This window comes from Arachis duranensis, chromosome 1, assembly GCF_000817695.3.
Source record: "Arachis duranensis cultivar V14167 chromosome 1, aradu.V14167.gnm2.J7QH, whole genome shotgun sequence".
In the NCBI taxonomy this organism is placed as follows: Eukaryota; Viridiplantae; Streptophyta; class Magnoliopsida; order Fabales; family Fabaceae; genus Arachis; species Arachis duranensis.
The window spans coordinates 8,084,140-8,104,065 of record NC_029772.3 but is presented as its reverse complement, the minus strand read 5'-3'; the positions used below and the strand labels follow the sequence as shown (position 1 = coordinate 8,104,065).

Here is a 19,926-nt window from a genome sequence, read left to right as displayed (position 1 = left end):
TAAAAAATATTGAGAATTTTGAATTTATAGAAAAAAATGAGAAAAAACTGGTGAAAGGACTAGTTTGGTGCATGACATTCAATTTCAGGGACTAAAATGAGTCACTTAATGTAAAGTAAGGGACTAATTTGGTGTATCTACAATGATGACATAATGGACGACACATGAACGAATACTGTTGCAACACGTGGCACAGACACATGGCCAAATAACATTGTGACACATGGTACAACCATCCACATTAGCATGCCACGTGTCACTGGTCACCACATCATCATATCATTACATGTGGTTAAATCATAGAGTGACACATCATTTACATTCCACGTCATCAAGCCATGTCATCACGTTCGTTAATGAAAAATGAAACAGAGACTAATATGGTACATTTTTGTTAATATCAAAAATGTAATTAGTGCAATTAAAATCTTATGGACAATTTTAGTGCACGATATTAATCTCAGGACCATTTTAAAATTTAACTCTATGTATACATGTCTAAATTCAAGTCACGTTTAACATTGTTATATATTAGGTTTTTTCATTTTCTGCTAATTTCTTACCAAAAAAAAAAGAAAATCTTGAAAGGAGGATAAGAAACAAAAAGGAAAAAGACATGTCACATGACCGAAGGAGTGGATAAATATATGATAAAGATCCAAAGCATGAAAATGGGGCCCACCACTCTCATGATTTTTTGTGTACAAGTGGCGCTTTGTAAGAAAATCCACTGAACACTCACAAGTGTAGCATTGAGTGAGCTACTTAACTGTTTCTTCTTCTTCTTCTTCCTCTTCTTAGGGCTCATACATTTCTTTATTCAACCGCAAATCTCTCATCTCTGGTAATCATCTCCTTTCTCTCTTTCTTTTTGTCCGATAAGCAGATCCTTGCTTTCTTTCATTTCGTGATGTGAGATCTTATCAGTTTTGCCTTTTTTGTTTTGGTATCATGCATATAAATTTATTTCTATGAATTTGATGATTTAATTTCTAGATTCTCAATATAAGATCTTGTAGGAATGACATGAACCCTAATTTTCAGGATATTGCGTCACGATTATAGATAGATGAAAATCTTGTTTATATTTCACTGTAAAATGACAAAATATCAAGGGTTATGTTATGATCTGTTTGTGTGTGTGTGTGTGTGTGTGTTTGATTCACAGTTGAAAGAAGAAAATGCAAGGAGGATTCCGTTCGATTTTGTCTCATGGCAACGTTGTCAAGAGCGCAATTCTGCAGAGAATGCGCATGGTGAATTCCCCTCAATTGCAGCCTCTTGTGCTTAAGAGGTTCGAGTCGTCTGCTGCTCCGGCTCGCATGGAGGAGCATGGATTCGAGAGCACCACGATTTCCGACATCTTGAAGGTGAAGGGGAAAAGCGCAGATGGATCTTGGCTGTGGTGCACCACGAATGACTCTGTTTATGATGCTGTTCAATCGGTACGCAAATCTGATCCGTGTTGCTGTTGCTATGAAAATATAGAAGTTTCTGGTGTTTTTTGAACTAAATACTTTACATCCATTGCAGATGACTCAGCACAATGTGGGAGCATTGGTTGTTGTGAAGTCTGATGAACAAAAGTCAATTGCGGGAATTATAACAGAAAGAGGTAAATTCACATTATAATGGTAATTTAACGAAACAATTGTGGATGCGTAGCCAGATCAGGAACTTTAGATATAACGAAAGAACAAAAAAATTGTGGTTAATGATTCCGAGGAACAATGAAGTTGTGTGAGGAATCAAAATGTGAATGTAGAATATCTTCCTACTAATGCATTCAGAAAAATTCATGAAAATTTTAGAGAAGTGAAGATGATTTTTAAATGCAAATACAAAATGGGAGGATTATGGATCTGTTTGGTTTTTGGGGACATTTATTTTTTTCAATATTGAAAAGAGAAGATGAAAGCTGAAAACTCTTTCTGAAACCAAATATACTCTAATTAAATTTTTTTTAACGATCTCCTCTGTGCTCTATCGCTTTCCTTTGTTGCTATCTAAGTCTTCTAACTTCCTTTAGAAACCCATAGAAAAAGACTTGTTAAGATCAGTTGTGTTGTAGTTGGCGTAATAAGTTAAGCCATTAATGTCTACATTAATTATCACCAGAAAAATGAGGCTATCATGAAGGGACATCATCATTTCGTGTGCTTCCGAAATATATGTAGATGCAAATCAACTAGCTAAATATAATGACATAATGGGGAAAAGAAGTTCCTTGAATCTTGATGTGTACTTTAATGTAGTTTTAGAATTTAGACAAAGTGTGATCCAATATCTATATATAGAAATGAAAGTGAATTAAATTTATCTCTTGGTTGTTCATGTAACAAGTTTTTTTCATCCTGTTATCCAGATTACCTCAGGAAGATTATTGTGCAGGGAAGATCATCCAAGTCGACTAAGGTCGGAGACATCATGACAGAGGAGGTATAAGCAATTGTCCTTTATTGTATAGGGTTATATCTTCTGCTTATGTCACTTTCCTTCTCTATTTATGTATTTAATGTTTTGGAGAATTTTATGGTTCACCTAATTAGTGGTCCCCTGCCCAATTGGATGCAAGAAATGATGAGAACCATAAAAGATCTCATTTATTTGCTTTCATTTAAAATGTTAACAATTTAAAGATACCAGTAATTGTGATTTCGTGGCTGCAGAACAAGCTCATCACTGTCACACCTGATACCAAAGTTCTAAAAGCAATGCAATTGATGACAGGTACTCTGTGATCCTAAATGAGAATATTAAATATATGTCATATAAATTGACTAAAATTGCAAATTTACAAAGCTAGAATAATGTAACCTAAAATTTGTTTTTTTAAACATAACCATAGTGGCAGCAGGATGAAATGATACTGTACATATTTATTCATCCACATCAATCTGGCACTTGATATTTTGCAGAAGATTCTGATCATCTAGTATTCTTCAAAGTGTTTAATTTCTATGCACGGTTGATGTATAACTTCTACATGATCATTCAATCAGGTGATACCATGTAAATAAAAGTAGTTGATTTCATATTTACTATCTCAAAAAATCACCACTTTTATCTATGTGGTAGCACCTATTTCAATGTTAACGTAGAAGAGTTTTTACACATATTACATGGATAAATTAGAATTGTAAAAAGGAAAAGAAATGACCAATTGAGATTAACTTGGCAATTTGTTCATGTTCCTTTCATCCTCCCACTTTTTCCAGATAACAGAATCAGACACATTCCTGTGATCAATGATAAGGGAATGATAGGCATGGTGTCCATAGGAGACGTGGTTCGTGCAGTGGTGAGCGAGCACCGACAGGAACTCGATCGTCTGAATGCTTACATACAAGGAGGTTACTAAAGGGTTATGTAACCGCCCTTACTTTTATGGCACTCAAGTTGACTTTGGATTATTATGTTAATAAGCTGTTTGAGTGCTTGTAAATATGTTTATGGCCGCAAAAGCCATCTTGTTTTTACTCTTAGTACTTTGGAACAGAATGTTAATAATCACTTCTTGATGATACTCTTTGGAATTTCATTTTTCTGTGCATTTCAGAGGGGTGTGTTTCAATTTAACATGTTTTGCTTTGCTTTGCTAGCTGTTTATGTTGCATGTTTGGTATATAGAATTCAGATTAATGCAAAGATGTGTGCCATTTGTAATTCAAAATTTGTGCCATATAAGAAAGGAAAAACACCCTCTGGCTCCTATCCATTATTATCAATTTAGAGTTTAGACAATTTGTATCCTAACAATAAAAAAATTGACAAATGGCCCCTCAATTTCATTTTCTGTTAGACACACAAACTCTTTGTGCTTCTGAGTTGGTCTTTACAAATCTGACGTGGATCGAAACTTGTTTCGGACACTTAATTCCCTGCCTACTCATTTAGGGTGTTCGAATTTTTTCCTCCTACTTCTACTACCCATATAATTGGAGAGGTAGGAGGAACTTCTGTCTAATGAAAATGATTGTTAAAGGTTAGATTGTCACTTTCTTTTCATAAGGAGACTAATTAGTTTTTCGTGAAGAGAAACAGCCAGAAAATTAGATGGAGTATTACTAACTGATCTCAAATCTCATTCGCTAACGCTTACGCAACATTGTGATAATGGGCCTTGGTATTTATGACTGGGGACAAATAATAAATGCATTCGTCTGAATGGCTCTGATTTTACACTACATTGGAAAAATACGTGGATCAGAAGGAAGAATTATAGGCTAGGATTGGGGGCTGTCTGCCCAACGATTAAAAAAAAAAAAAGAAGAATTATATAAATTAATAGATGATTCAATTAAATATATTTAATTAGATATATAAAATTATCTTAATAAAGGTAACCATCTTAAATTAAATTGGCCACTATTACTACAGAGTATGATATTTTGGTGTACTCTCTTACTGCAAACTCGACTGCTTTTCAGTTTCACAAAACGTTTACCATCAACTGAAAATCCACCATGTTAAAATTATGATTAACTATACATGAGTAATCTAATAGTTATTCCCGAGATAGTGTCTTAAATTTGAGTCTTTTGAACAAAAAAATCATCTATGGTAATCGTCTAAAGTGCTTTAATTTCCATGCTTATATAACGTGTTTAAAATTTTCAAAGGGCTAATTTCAAATTAATATAATGTATCTTGAACAAGTATACGGATCAACATTTTACTCTGGAATAACAAACCAATAACAATTTTACTTTACTAAAAATAATAAAACTAGAAACTATTTTAGAAAATATTCGAAAGCAGCACAAGAGTCAACCTTAAGACATCATTATATATTTAAATAAGAATTAAAAAATTTGTCAGAAATTATTTTTGATATGGAAAGGTGGTTGGTGTTTTGGGAGATTATTGGGAAGTGGGGTGATTTACCGGGGGTGGAGGTAGCAGCCACCAGGGCGTGTTGACTGTGCTTCCATGCAGGAGACCATCTTCCACTCTGAGAAGCAGCAAGCAGAGAGTAGGGGCTCTATATAAGGAGCCTCTCGGTCATTTTATGGACAATAGTAGTAGTGTGTTATGTTTTGGAGAGTAGAAGAAGGGTTGCTGGAGATTAGTGATCAACAAAGAGGAGAAGGAAGGTTGCAATGGAAAAACGAGGAAGATTGGAAAATAGGAGAAATTTTTTTTTGTATTTATTTTAAAAGATGGTTCGTAATTACTGTGCTCCGGATGAACATATTGAAAATTATTTGGATCATCCAATTTATGTAAGTTGGTACATTATATTTTTATTGTGTTTTAATTTTCTGTTATTTTTTGTTATTTAACATAGTATAGTATTGTTCATACCCTGACCCAACGATAAGGCCCAGGTCCCAACAAAAGGCCCAACCCAAAAGGGTTGAGCCTCGCCTTGTACCGACCTCCTCCCTACGAAGTCGGTTCTTACCACGACTAACCCTAAAGAAGTCGGGGACAAAGATTAGCTGGCAGATAATCACTCATTCAAATGAGTAACTGCTCCTAAAATCTCTCTACCCACTTCCAGGAACCATATCTCAACCTCCCTAAGATAAAGGGGGCGGTTATCCACCTCAAAAGGCGGAACTACTTCAGCGGTGGTTATGGGTTCACCCTTATAAATACACTGACACCTCTCAGGTATCTCAGAAGCCCAATACTCTCTAGACCTGTTTTGCCCCTTTGCTGACTTTGGCATCAGAGTGTCTTTACAGGTACCACCCCCCATTCTCCCTTACACAAGTCGGACGGGGGCCTTGGATCACCAACTCACTTGGACGTTTCATCGTTCAGACGATTGGGCCAGCTAAACTTGTCCAACCCATTAATCTCCGGTTACCCATCGTAACATTGGCGCCGTTGCCGGGGACCCGAGAGATCAACCAGTAATGGCGGACATGTCACGGGAAGATGGTCATGTGGTATCAGATTCTGAACAAGAGAATCTAGATACCGGAAACAATGACGCAGACCTAACCCTTCACCAGGGAACCAACGACCAACATAGGGAAGGCACCTCCGGATTTAAAAATTCGAAGATGAACTCCTCCGAGGGGCGTGAATCAGAAAAGGATGGGCCACCCCATACAACCGAACTAATGGGACTATTCCATGGCCACCAAGGTCGCTTGGAACAACTGGAACAGGAGCGGGAGCGACAAAGGGAAATAGAAAAGCACTTAAGAGAGGAGATGGAACGACGAAAAGAGTTAGAAGAAAAACTCTTAAAGTTAGAATCCTCCCTCAAAAGTCGGAACTCCCACGGCGACCGAGAAGAGTCATCCCCAGGAGGGGAGGACCCCTTTAGTGAGGACATAATGAGGGCAAAAGTTCCAAGAAACTTTAAAAGCCCCGACATGGACCTCTATGATGGAACCACAGATCCAAAGCATCATTTAAGCAACTTTAAAAGTCGGATGTATCTGGCTGACGCTTCTGATGCAACACGCTACAAAGCTTTCCCGACCACCTTATCGAAAGCAGCGATGAAGTGGTTTGATAGCCTCCCTCCAAGGTCGGTCACCAGCTTTGAAGACCTCTCGAGAAAATTCCTAATGCGGTTCTCCATCCAGAAAGACAAGGTAAAGCATGCACCGAGCCTCCTGGGAATAAAACAGGAGGTCGGAGAACTTCTACGGGATTATATGGAAAGACTCAACAAAGCATGCTTAGAGATTCAAGACCTGCCCACCGAGGCAGTCATTATGGGGCTGGTAAATGGGCTTAGAGAAGGACACTTCTCATAGTCCATATCAAAAAGACACCCCACCTCCTTGAGTGATGTACAAGAAAGAGCTGAGAAGTACATCAACATGGAGGAAAGCGCCAGACTGAGAGAGTCAAGCTTGCGACCTGGACACCTCCCCTCGATAAAAGATAGGGAGAGAGAGCCAAAGAATAAAGAAGACCTCGGTCTCGACAGACCCAGGAAATATCACTCTTATACTCCTCTAAAAGTTTCCATAGTGGACGTATACAGAGAAATTTGCAATACTGAAAGGTTGCCGCCTCCCAGACCCATCAAGAATAAAAAAGGGGGGAGTTGCAGCGACTACTGCGAGTACCATAAAATATATGGTCACTCAATAAACGACTGTTACGACCCCAAGAATGTGATAGAAAAGCTGGCCAGAGAAGGCCGACTTGACAGATATCTCGTGGAGAGGTCGGACAATCATAGAAAGAGAAAGCGAGATGATGCAGACAGAAAAGACCCACCACCGCAGACTCCAGAGAGACATATACATATGATCTCAGGTGGATTCGCGGGAGGGGGGCTCACCAAGTCCTCTCGCAAAAGACATCTCAAGCGAATCTACCAGGTCGGAAGTGAATCGCCCGACCTTCCTACCATCTCATTTACAAAGGAAGATGGGCAAGGAATAATCCCCAGACACGATGATCCGGTGGTGATAACCATGATCCTAGCCAATGCCCATCTCCACAGAACTCTGGTGGACCAAGGAAGTTCAGCAGACATCCTTTTTAAGCCTGCGTTTGATAAACTAGGGCTCGACGAAAGGGAGCTGAGAGCCTACCCCGACACCTTGTATGGGCTAGGCGATACGCCAATAAAACCACTGGGTTTCCTGCCCCTCCACACTACATATCTACCCCGCATCTCTGCATGAAATTCCCGACATCAGCGGGGATAGCAACGGTGCGTGGGGACCAGAAATTGGCAAGAAAGTGCTACAATGAAAGCCTGAACCTAAGAGGAAAAGGCAAAGAAGTCAACACCATAGAACTCGGTGGAGCAAGGGCCAAAGAAGAGTTGCGACCACAGCCAGGGGGAAGAACCGAAGAAATACAGATCGGCAAAGAAGAAGGAAAGAATACCAACATAGGAGCCAGCCTAGGGGAAACCCTGAAGCAAGGGTTGACCAAGCTCCTAAGAGACATTTCCGACCTCTTCGTCTGGAAAGCCTCCGACATGCCTGGGATAGACCCCAAACTAATGTCCCACAAGCTCTCGGTATACCCAAGATCCCGACCTGTACAACAGAAAAGGCGCAAGCTTGGCCTGAACGAGCTCTAGCGGTGGAAGAGCAAGTACAAGCGCTCCTAGAAGCCGGCTTCATCAGAGAAGTCAAATACCTAACATGGCTAGCAAATGTAGTGCTAGTCAAGAAGCAAAATGGCAAATAGAGAATGTGTGTCGACTACACCGACTTAAATAAAGTGTGTCCCAAGGACCCGTATCCACTCCCAAGTATTGATACTCTAGTAGACTCTAGCTCGAGGTATCAATACTTGTCGTTCATGGATGCCTACTCGGGATATAACCAAATCCCTATGCATGAGCCAGACCAAGAGAAAACATCGTTCATCACGCCCCGAGCAAATTTCTGCTACGTGGTCACGCCATTTGGACTAAAAAATGCAGGGGCTACATACCAAAGGCTGATGAACAAGGTGTTCGCCCCCCACCTTGGGAGCTTAATGGAAGTCTATGTAGACGACATGGTAGTGAAAACTAAGGAAGAAGTTGATCTCTTGACAGACCTCTCGCAAGTCTTCGACACCATAAGGCTACACGGGATGAGGTTAAATCCCGCAAAGTGTACCTTCGCAGTAGAGGCTGAAAAATTTCTAGGATTCATGCTAACACAGAGAGGGATCGAGACAAATCCCGACAAGTGTAAAGCCATCCTTGAAATGAAGAGCCCGACTTGCTTAAGGGAGGTCCAACAATTGAACGGCCGACTAGCAGCCCTTTCCAGGTTCTTGGCAGGATCAACACTCAAATCCCTCCCACTGTTTTCTTTATTAAAAAGGGATGCCAGTTCGAATGGACTCCAGAATGCGAATGAGCGTTCCAGGAGTTCAAAAAGTTCTTGAGCCAACCACCAATCTTGACCCGACCTCTAAGCGGGGAAAATCTCGTCCTATATCTGGCAATAGCAGATAAAGCTGTCGCATCAGCCCTGATAAGGGAGGACGAGGTCGGACAGCGTCCAGTTTACTTCATCAGCAAAGTCCTGCATGGCCCCAAGCTAAGGTACCACAAACTAGAAAAGTTTGCCTACTCCTTAGTAATAGCCTCACGAAGGCTACGACCTTATTTTCAAGCACATACTATAAGAGTCCGAACGAACCAGCCCATGAAGCAAATCCTCCAGAAGACGGATGTTGCAGGGAGAATGGTTCAATGGACAATAGAGCTCTCCGAGTTTGACTTAAAGTATAAAACTCGGACAGCGATCAAAGCCCAATGCCTCACCGACTTTATAGCAGAATACGCGGGAGATCAAGAGAAGCCAACTACATGGGAACTTTACGTAGATGGATCCTCAAACAAGACAAGAAGCAGTGCAGGCATAATACTGGCCGACGAAAGGGGAACCCAAATAGAGGTATCCCTCAAATTTGAATTCCCAGCTTCAAATAATCAAGCAGAGTGTGAAGCCCTAATTGCAGGGTTGAAACTGGCAGAAGAGGTCGGTGCAACGAAAGTGATGATATACAGCGACTCTCAAGTGGTAACCTCCCAGATAAATGGAGAGTATCAGGCCAAAGACCCAAACATGAGAAGGTACTTGGAAAAAACTCTGGAACACTTAGGGTACTTCGCGGAAACCGAAGTTAAGCATATAATCGGGATCTCAATAGCAGAGCAGATGCCCTCTCCAAGTTAGTAAGCACCAAACCGGGAGGGAATAACAGAAGCCTGATCCAGGAAACTCTCCAAGAACCCTCTGTAGTAAAAGAAGAGGACAAACGAGATGTCCTAGAGGTAACTGGGCTAAACCTCGGATGGATGAATCCCTTGGTCGAATACCTAAAATTCGACATCCTCCCCAAAGAGGAAAAAGAGATTAAGAAAATTCGGAGGGAAGCACAACATTACACTTTGGTGAAAAATATCCTTTATAAAAGAGGAATATCAACACCATTGTTGAAGTGCGTACCGACCTCAAGGACTACTGAAGTACTAGAGGAGGTTCATAATGGGATCTGCGGAAACCATCTCGGAGCCAGGTCACTAGCCAGAAAAGTAATCCGAGTTGGATTCTACTGGCCGACCTTGCAGAAAGATGCCACAGAATTTGTAAAAAAGTGTCAACCATGCCAAATGCACGCAAATTTCCACGTGGCTCCCCCCGAGGAGCTAATCAGTATAACTTCTCCATGGCCCTTTGCAAAATGGGGGATGGATCTGTTAGGTCCTTTTCCCCAGGCCCCAGGACAAGTCAAATACTTGATTGTGGGAATAGACTACTTCACAAAGTGGATAGAAGCAGAATCATTAGCCACCATCACAGCCCAGAGAAGTCGGAGGTTCCTCTACAAAAATATCATCACAAGGTATGGGATATCATATTCCATTACCACAGATAACAGAACCCAGTTCACCGATTCTACCTTCAAAAGCCTAGTGGCTAGTATGAAGATCAAACACCAGTTCACCTCGGTGGAACATCCACAAGCAAACGGACAAGCCGAGGCAGCCAACAAAGTCATACTGGCAGGACTAAAAAAAAGACTATAAGATGCAAAAGGAGCCTGAGCTGAGGAGCTACCACAAGTATTATGGGCATACCGGACGACGCCACAATCTGCCACTGGAGAAACGCCCTTTTGACTCATCTACGGCGTAGAAGCCACGATACCAATAGAAATCAGCGAACAAAGTCCAATGGTGATTCTCCACGATGAGATCGGAAATATACAGGGGCACAAAGAGGAGCTCGAACTACTCCCTGAAGTCCGAGAGCAAGCCCAGATAAGAGAAGCAGCGTTGAAACAAAGGATGACTACCAGGTACAACAAAAAAGTCATTCGAAGAAGCTTCACCCCAAACGACTTGGTATTGATTAGAAACGACATTGGAGTTAACAAATCGGGGGAAGGAAAACTCGCTGCTAATTGGAAGGGACCATACAAAATTAGTGAGGTCTTAGGAAAAGGTTATTATAAGGTGACCGACCTAAACGGCACCGAGTTACCAAGGTCGTGGCATGCTTGCAACATGAAAATGTACTATAGTTAAAAGCGAACTCTACTCCCTGATGTACTCTTTTCCCTACTTCACGATTTTTTCCTAAAAAACAAAGGGTTTTTTTCTGAAGAAGGGTTTTTAACGAGGCATCATAGTAGAGCCTCAGGGGAATAAGTTGCTAAAAAGCCCTTAGTAGCAGTAAAAATACCTTTCCAAATAAATAAAGATCTTTTTCAAATATCTCTTATAAAAATTCCTTCACGTTTATTTTCTTTCTACGAAACACGCCGACTTAAGCTCGACAAAGCGTGAAAATCCCATGAACTGACCTAGATGGTCGTCAGGATAAAATGACGAGGTACAAGTCGATGTAAAGAGGTTATAAAAGTTGATCGTAAGAAACTCGGAAACACTCCGACTCATAAGTCGAAATGAAAACCTGAGTAGAGAAGCTCGGAAACACTTCGACCCATAAATCGAAATGAAAAACCGAGCAGAAGAAAAACGCATCGCAAAAATAATCTAAGTCATAAAAACTCAATAAACCGCAAAGTTGAGTATAAGGAATAGTGAAAAAGAGATCGAAAAACCTATTAAAAAAGCCAAAAGATTGTCCTAAGTTCTCAAAGCGAAAAAAGCTCAGAAGGACAGACAGGCTAAAGGAAAAGGTTTTTCAAAAGTCAAAGAAATTTTCTAAGTATCAAAAACAGAAAAAGCATGCACACGAAAGATAACTTAAACCCCTTATCCAAAAAAGGGGTATTTCTAAAATATTTTGTTTACAGCCTTAAAAGGCCAAATAAAATGTCAACTACCACCACCAACATAAAAAAAGAGAGAGAGTTTAAAAAGAGGGAACCCATAGGCCAGGCCCCCATATAGCCAACAAATTTTTAAGGATCACCACAGGGAGTAGTCGGATCACCACCAGAATCAGGAAGATTGGCCGCAACGCCATCAGGACCAGGGAGAGGGGCACCCACAGGAGTTGGAAGAGAAGTCTCGGGAGCCTTGGAAGAACTCGGAGCGTTGTCTAGTCGGGGAGGAGACTCTATGATTCTCTGATCCCGAGTCTTCAACTCGGACTCAGACACAGGTCGGGGAGGAGACACAATGGCCCCATCAATGACAATTTTGTCAGGGTCCAAAGGAGAGAGATCCAGATCGGGAGCAAGGACTCCGACCTGCTCTTTAAAAATCCTCCAAGCCTCGTCGGCTCCCTTAGCAATAGAGTCCTCCAACTCGGCATAAGCAGTCCGAGAATTTAACAAGTCCTTCCTCACCTCCACGAGCTCATTGAACAAGCTCGAATAACTCTCCTGCGCCTTCTTCCTCAAGCCCTCCTCCATATTGCATTGGGCTTGTAACTTGCTCCCCTTCTCCCGAAGGCCATCCCTCGCCTGCTTCAATTTAGCGACCTCCTCCTTCAACTCCTTCTCATGTTTCTGATACATGAGAAGCCTTTCCTCCAACTCTTCAACCCTCGAAGTTGAACCCAGAGAGCTAAAAGGAGTCTTCTCAAAAATATCAAGAAACTTAGTGCACACCACCGCCGCCCTGATATTTTCCTGAGCTAGAATAGTGAGGTGGTTCCGGACAGAAACATCATCCATACCTATACGGGTATGGGATAGATGTATTTCCGGATAAATGCAGGAGCATCCACCTTAGCCTCACCTTCAAAAGAAGAGGAAGACTCTAAAGTCTTGCGCTTCTTCTTGTCTGGCTCAGGAAAAGATCGGGAGGAAGGGGGCGGCTGAGAAGAGGCCGAGGAGGAAACAACAATAGGACGAGAAGAGGTCCCCAAATTTTGGGAAGAAGGAGGAGGAAGAGGAAGAGGAGAGCTAGCTACCCTGGCGCTGCCGGTCCTGGCACGGGACCTCGCTTTGGCCTCCTGGACCCTCTGGTAAGATTCACTGGAATTCCTTTTCGCCATCTCTGTAAAAAGCAATTAGTAGCCAAAAAGTCAGACAAGTCGGAAAAATAAGATACAAGTCAGAAACAAAGCAGAAAGACAAAGGCTACCTAATTGTGCTTGGACAAAGGTCGGCGACCCCTGGAGAAATTTTTTGGTATCCAGATATGAGGCCATCACCCACACTTCTCGGAGGAACCCCACAATGGCTGCCTCCACCTCATCCAAGTCATCCAAACCATATTTCTCACAGGGGGAGGCCTCCAACCAGTACAGAGGAAAGTGAGGAACAGAATTTTCATCCAGGAAAAAGGGGTGGTGACCCTCTACACCTTGAACTTTGAAAAAATAATTTTTGAAGTCATGGAAGGATTCATCAAAAAGGGTGAAAACTCTCCGACCTTGTGTGGCTCGGAAAGACACCCATTGCTGCTTGTTATTTAGCCTACTGAATGGCTTGGTCATGTGGAAAAGATAGAAGAAAATCCTCAAAGAGGTCGAAAAATCTAAGGCGTGGCTGATAAACTGGTAAATTTTCAGAAAACCCCAAGAATTGGGGTGAAGTTGGGTAGGAGCAACTCGGCAGTGACGTAAAACGGCTATTTCAAAATCAGAAAATGGAAGAAAAACACCCAAATGGGTAATCATGCTTTCATACATGTAGAAAAAATGAGGGACCTCCTCAGTATCCCTCCCAAAACAAACCCAGTCTTCCAAACCCGGGACCACCAATTCATACTTTGGCTCATCCTCCTCAGAAGTACAAATATGGTGATGAGTGCGGAGATTGGTGATAAACTCGGCATCAACCAAGGGTTCCTCCCCCAAGACCGTAACATCAACCCACTGAGCAAGAACTTCTACAGAAGACATTTTTCCCTAGGGTACGATGAAAACCTACAAAGGAAAAAGAAAAAAGAATAAAAAATGAGAGTTCCTAAGGGGACAGGGAATCTAACAGAAACCTACGGCGTCACCTTCTCCCTCTCCAAAGAAAATAAAAGGCATGCAAACAGAAGCACTTAATAAAAGGGAAGAAAGAACCAACCTTTGCCTGAAAAGGGGTAAAGAAAGATGAAAGCCTTCAACGAAAGTGTTCAACGAACAGATATGAAAGTGTTCCACGAACAGATGAAAGGGAAAATTTGAAAAATCGAAGAAACGAAACAACGAAAGAAGGGGGAAGCACTTATAAGCACGTTAGGGGCATAATGGTAAAAATGGAAGCGGTCATTAATGAATGCACCGTTACCAAGGTAATTAATACCTACGCATACCTCTAACGGACGCGACGTTTGATTAGACGTAACTGTGAAAATCAAAAGTCACGAAAATTCACGTCGGTTGCAAACAATCACGTCGGTCCCCTCACAAGTCGGTTACGACCCCGAGTAGAATACTCGAACCCAAATCTTAAAAGAAGTTGGGCTCGAGTAGGGGCACTGTTCATACCCTGGCCCAACGATAAGGCCCAGGTCCCAACAAAAGGCCCAACCCAAAAGGGTTGAGTCGCCTTGTACCGACCTCCTCCCTACGAAGTCGGTTCTTACCACGACTAACCTTAAAGAAGTCGGGGACGAAGATTAGCTGGCAGATAATCACTCATTCAAATGAGTAACTGCTCCTAAAATCTCTCTACCCACTTCCAGGAGCCATATCTCAACCTCCCTAAGATAAAGGGGGCGGTTATCCACCTCAAAAGACGGAACTACTTCAGCGGTGGTTATGGGTTCACCCCTATAAATACACTGACACCTCTCAGGTATCTCAGAAGCCCAATACTCTCTAGACCTGTTTTGTCCCTTTGCTGACTTTGGCATCGGAGTGTCTTTGCAGGTACCACCCCCCATTCTCCCTTACACAAGTCGGACGGGGGCCTTGGATCACCAACTCACTTGGACGTTTCATCGTTCAGAGATTGGGCCAACCAAACTTGTCCAACCCATTAATCTCCGATTACCCATCGTAACAAGTATATTTTTATTTTTTTTGTTATTTTGAGATTAATTTTATGTTATAAAAAGACTATAATATAATAAAATGTATATTATATGATGTAATAAAAATTTTATAATAAAATATATTCTTTTTACAATAAAATATAAAAGTACTATAGTAAAATAAATATACATTCTGTTAATAAACAAAAATGTATGTTGCAAATATTCAAAATTTTAGTATATAAGTGTTAAGATAATAAATAAATAAATAATAAAACATAAATATGCGTATGTTAATAAATAAATAATATTATAATAAATTAAATAAGTAAGGCGTATAAAATATATTTAAAAAATAAATATTATAATAAATAAGGAATTTAAATTTTTAATAAATAAATAAATAAATAGATAAACTATGTTGAATATTTTAATAAATAAGATATTAAAATAAATATGTGAATGTTTATTAATATATTTATAAGGATTATTATTTAAATAATGTAATAGATATCTTTGTTGATGCAGTCTAACTGGAATTTGTTGGTGCGTAAACTGGATTCGCCACAGACGTGGAATCCAATAGTGGAGAACTATTTACGCGCCACAGGATTCTATCATGTCTCTAGAATTGGAGTCATAAGAGGATTTCACCCCATGTTAGCTGCTCTGGTTGAAAGGTGGAGGCCTGAAACTCACACCTTTGTATTGCCGATCGGTGAGGTTACAGTGACATTAAAGGATGTCGCTCATATATTCGGACTACCCATTGATGGAGAGGCTGTCAGTGGATGGACAGATAGTAGTGGCGAGTTCGTTCAAAGTCAGGGCATAGCGATATTCGGTCGTGAGCCATCAGTTAGTGGTAATGCGAAGTCCTATATAAAGCTGGGATGGGTTCGACGTATTAGAGACGCAAAGCTGTTGGACACTGACGAGTCTATCAGGAGATACGTCAGATGTCATATCTTCTATTTGTTAGGGTCGACCCTATTCACGGACAAGTCGACTGCATATGCCCATGCGAAATATCTACCGCTGCTTCGCGATTTCGAGCGGATCCATACTTATAGTTGGGGGTCAGCTTGTCTCGCACATCTTTATAGAGCACTATGCCGTGCATCACGATATGATACAAAGGAGATGGATGGCCCTCTAAATCTCTTGTTTGTTTGAGCATGGGAGCGAATGCCGTGTCTTGCTCCCGTACCGAGACAAACGCTTCCACCGGCCGAGATACCAGTTGCCATGAGGTAATAAGACTTATTTTAGTTATGTGTTATATTCATGATGCACATATGACATATGATGAATTATTTAAATTTTTTCAATTAACAATGTTTCAGGTGGAGTCATTCGGAACGGACCACAGCGTGGTCATTGAAGACCGTGGAGACATTCAGGCATGATATAGATTACATGCAGGAGGTAAGTAGTTATGGTTCTTCTAATCCGTTTTTTGAACCATTATTGTTAGGATTCTAATATACCAATAATACTGTGGCAGTTTGAGTGGCGGCCGTATGACGGGTTGATCGTCCCCGACGACTTGCATTCCCATCTTGAGGTGTGTGACATCGTTGCTCCGTTATTGTCGTTCGAGTGTGTAGAGTGGCACCCTGCGGACCGAGTGATGCGTCAGTTTGGATATGTACAACCTCCTCCGGGGGTACCAAGGGATATTTAGTGCACGAAATTGTGATAATCAATGGCGCCATCAACATGGTACGCACAATTGCAATCTCAACTCTTTATCACAACTTCGCACAACTAACCAGCAAGTGCACTGGGTCGTCCAAGTAATAAACCTTACGCGAGTAAGGGTCGATCCCACGGATCCAATCCTTCTTACTCCTTTCCATGGCAAGCTGTATGTTGGGCATCACCGTTGTTAATGGCTACAGTCCCGTCCTCTCAGTGAAAATGTTCAACGCGCTTTGTTACAGCACGGCTATTCATCTGTCGGTTCTCGATCATGTCGGAATAGAATCCATTGATTCTTTTGCGTCTGTCACTACGCCCAACAATCGCGAGTTTGAAACTCGTCACAGTCATTCAATCCTTGAATCCTACTCAGAATACCACATACAAGGTTTAGACCTTCCGGATTCTCTTGAATGCCGCCATCAATTCTAGCTTATACCACGAAGATTCCGATTAAGGGATCCAAGAGATATCCACCCAATCTAAGGTAGAACGGAGGTGGTTGTCAGGCACACGTTCATAAGTGAGAATGATGATGAGTGTCACGGATCATCACATTCATCAAGTTGAGGAACAAGTGATATCTTAGAACAAGAATAAGCTGAATTGAATAGAAGAACAATAGTAATTGCATCAATACTCGAGGTACATCAGAGCTTCACACCTTAATCTATGGTGTGTAGAAACTCCACCGTTGAAAATACATAAGAACAAGGTCTAGGCATAGCCGAGAGGCCAGCCCCCCAAAATGTGATCAAAAGATTCAAAGATCTCAAGATCAAAATACAATAGCAAAAGGTCCTATTTGTAGAGAACTAGTAGCCTAGGGTTTACAAAGATGAGTAAATGACATAAAAATCCACTTTCGGGCCCACTTGGTGTGTGCTTGGGCTGAGCATTGAAGTATTTTTATGTAGAGACTTTTCTTGGAGTTAAACGCCAGCTTTTGTGCCAGTTTGGGCGTTTAACTCCCATTCTTGTGCCAGTTCCGGCGTTTAACGCCGGACAGTTTTGAGCTGATTTGGAACGCCGGTTTGGGCCATCAAATCTCGGGCAAAGTATGGACTATTATACATTGCTGGAAAGCCCAGGATGTCTACTTTCCAACGCAGTTGAGAGCGCGCCAATTGGGCTTTTGTAGCTCCAGAAAATCCACTTCGAGGGCAGGGAGGTCAGAATCCAACAGCATCTGCAGTCCCTGAATCAGATTTTTGCTCAGATCCCTCAATTTCAGCCAGAAAATAGCTGAAATCACAGAAAAACACACAAACTCATAGTAAAGTCTAGAAAAGTGAATTTTAACTAAAAACTAATAAAAATATAATAAAAACTAACTAAAACATACTAAAAATATACTAAAAACAATGCCAAAAAGTGTATAAATTATCCGCTCATCAATATTCCAGTTGACCATCATTCGTATCTCCCAACAACCTTTTTTCCGTATCAAGCTAGCTCGGATAAGCCAGTCACATCCGCGCCCGTACATCTTGCATTTTTCATAGAATGTCTGTGGCTCAGACTCATACACCTCATAGTCAACTCCTTTAGCAATAGTAAAACTTCTAATTGCTGCGACGACCGACTTTCTAGAACTGTATTTCATTCCAATCCGGAACTCCCCGTCCTCACTATCGGCAACGCCTATGTCAACAAAATTAAAAAATAGTAAAAAAATTAAAGTTAAAATTTAAAATACATATCTTTACTAACATTTTAAGAATATTCAACTATTTTAATTTTCAGCGGTTCGGTTAGACCGGTTTACCGAGATTGACCCGTTTTCATCGGTTTATTTTCGGTTTCACCGATTCATACTGGTTCGTTTCCTTATTCGGTTTAATTAACGGACCGGACCTGTTTAATATTTGGTTCACCAGTTTTTCGGTCGAACCGGCCGGTTCAGTCCGTTAAGACAACACTGTTTATTACTCAATCGAACGTATAAACTAACAAAAAATTATTATTTAGTCACCACATACCTATGTTTGTATATTCCGGAAACTCGGGGGCATGCATGGCCTCGAGATCCAACTCACGCATAAAAGATGGAACGTCCATCGGTTGACTGCTCGACGGACCCACCACTACATTCTCTGCTGCTGCCTCAACTCCCACATTACCATCCTCATCTTCGTCGCCGGCCTCATAAGTGGCTTCGAAGTCATCTTCGCTGTCACTATTCATTCCTTGGTACACTGCAGCTCTATCATCATGTATATCTATATCATTCTGAACCGCCATTGCCTCTACAGTTTCAAAATCAACGTACACCTCAATCGTCGCCACGTCAGCACGCCCCCCACATGCTGATTCACCACGCCCCCACGTGCTGCACCTCCTAGCCAACGACATTCAGCCACGTTAGCACGCCCCCTGCGTGCTGACTCAGCACGCGGGGCACGCCCCCCGCGTGCTGCCACGTGCTGCACCTCCTGGCCAACGATATTCTGCCACGTCAGCACGCCCCCTGCGTGCTGCTTACGTAGCTCAACCACAGCATGCCACCTAGTCTCCACGCCCCCTACGTGTTGAAGGCACCACGCCCCCTGCGTGTTACCCCTTCATTTGACACGTCCATCTATTTGTAATACACACAGTTACTCCATTTTCACCCAATATACCAAAATATTTTCCATATTTAAATTAATAAGCCAAAATTTGTTGTAAATTATAGTTTCAACAATAAAATTATACTGATATTAATTATTAATTAAAAATATATCTAGATTAATCAATATGACCATTGATAAAAAATAATAATATTAGTATCAATTATACTAGATATCTATATCTATTTATTTAAACCACATAAAATATTTTTAAAATATTAAATCACCGACAAAAATACCTATAAATTTGTTAATGAAAAAAATATTTCAAAAAAGTTTTAGAGATTGCATTTCGATAAATAGAATATTTTTATTCTTAAAACTGGATGATTTTACGCTAAATATTTTTTTTTGGCAATCATTTTTGTTAATGGCCAAAAGTATATTTAAAAATGCAGAAATATTTTGGTATGTTTTTTTATTTATATTTTTAAATAATTATTCAAATATCTAATTTCAAATCAAATGCACAAATACTTCTTGGCAACTTATTAAAAAATATATTATTATTATTTTTATCATATTTTAAAAAATACTGTTGTTAATAGTTTGGCCGTTAATATTTGTAATAGTAAATTTTTTTGTTATCTATGGTATTCTTTAATATGACAGATTAAGAATTAATTTATTGCGAATCTGAGTTCTATTTAAAGAGTTTGTTATTGACCAATGAATTATTGTATGCACAGAATTTGAACCCTATATTTATTTAAGCGGACGAGTGAACTGATGCCAAATTCATTTTGTTAACATTTGTAATAGTTTATTCTTCATTTTTAATAGTGGATATTAATATTTCATAAATAATGAGAATACATATTCACTCTTAATAAT

The 19,926-nt window shown here is 40.7% G+C and overlaps 1 protein-coding gene across 1 annotated transcript; it reads left to right on the top strand.

The window, feature by feature from the left end:
• The first annotated feature begins 704 nt into the window (after window positions 1–704).
• Window positions 705–3,579, top strand: LOC107474290 (CBS domain-containing protein CBSX3, mitochondrial). The gene is made up of 6 exons (XM_016093916.3): window positions 705–844; window positions 1,169–1,445; window positions 1,534–1,615; window positions 2,366–2,439; window positions 2,670–2,730; window positions 3,219–3,579. Exons 2-6 carry the CDS (start codon window positions 1,182–1,184, stop codon window positions 3,359–3,361), a joined length of 624 nt encoding a protein of 207 aa, XP_015949402.1. The 5' UTR covers window positions 705–844; window positions 1,169–1,181; the 3' UTR covers window positions 3,362–3,579.
• The last annotated feature ends 16,347 nt before the right edge of the window (window positions 3,580–19,926 follow it).

Excerpts from the sequence above, each read along its gene's own strand:
- LOC107474290 (XM_016093916.3), top strand. The coding sequence starts at position 1,182 with ATGCAAGGAGGATTCCGTTCGATTTTGTCTCATGGCAACGTTGTCAAG. Across the intron at positions 2,440-2,669 it reads GAGACATCATGACAGAGGAG|AACAAGCTCATCACTGTCAC; the intron begins GTATAAGCAATT and ends TCGTGGCTGCAG. Across the intron at positions 2,731-3,218 it reads AGCAATGCAATTGATGACAG|ATAACAGAATCAGACACATT; the intron begins GTACTCTGTGAT and ends CACTTTTTCCAG.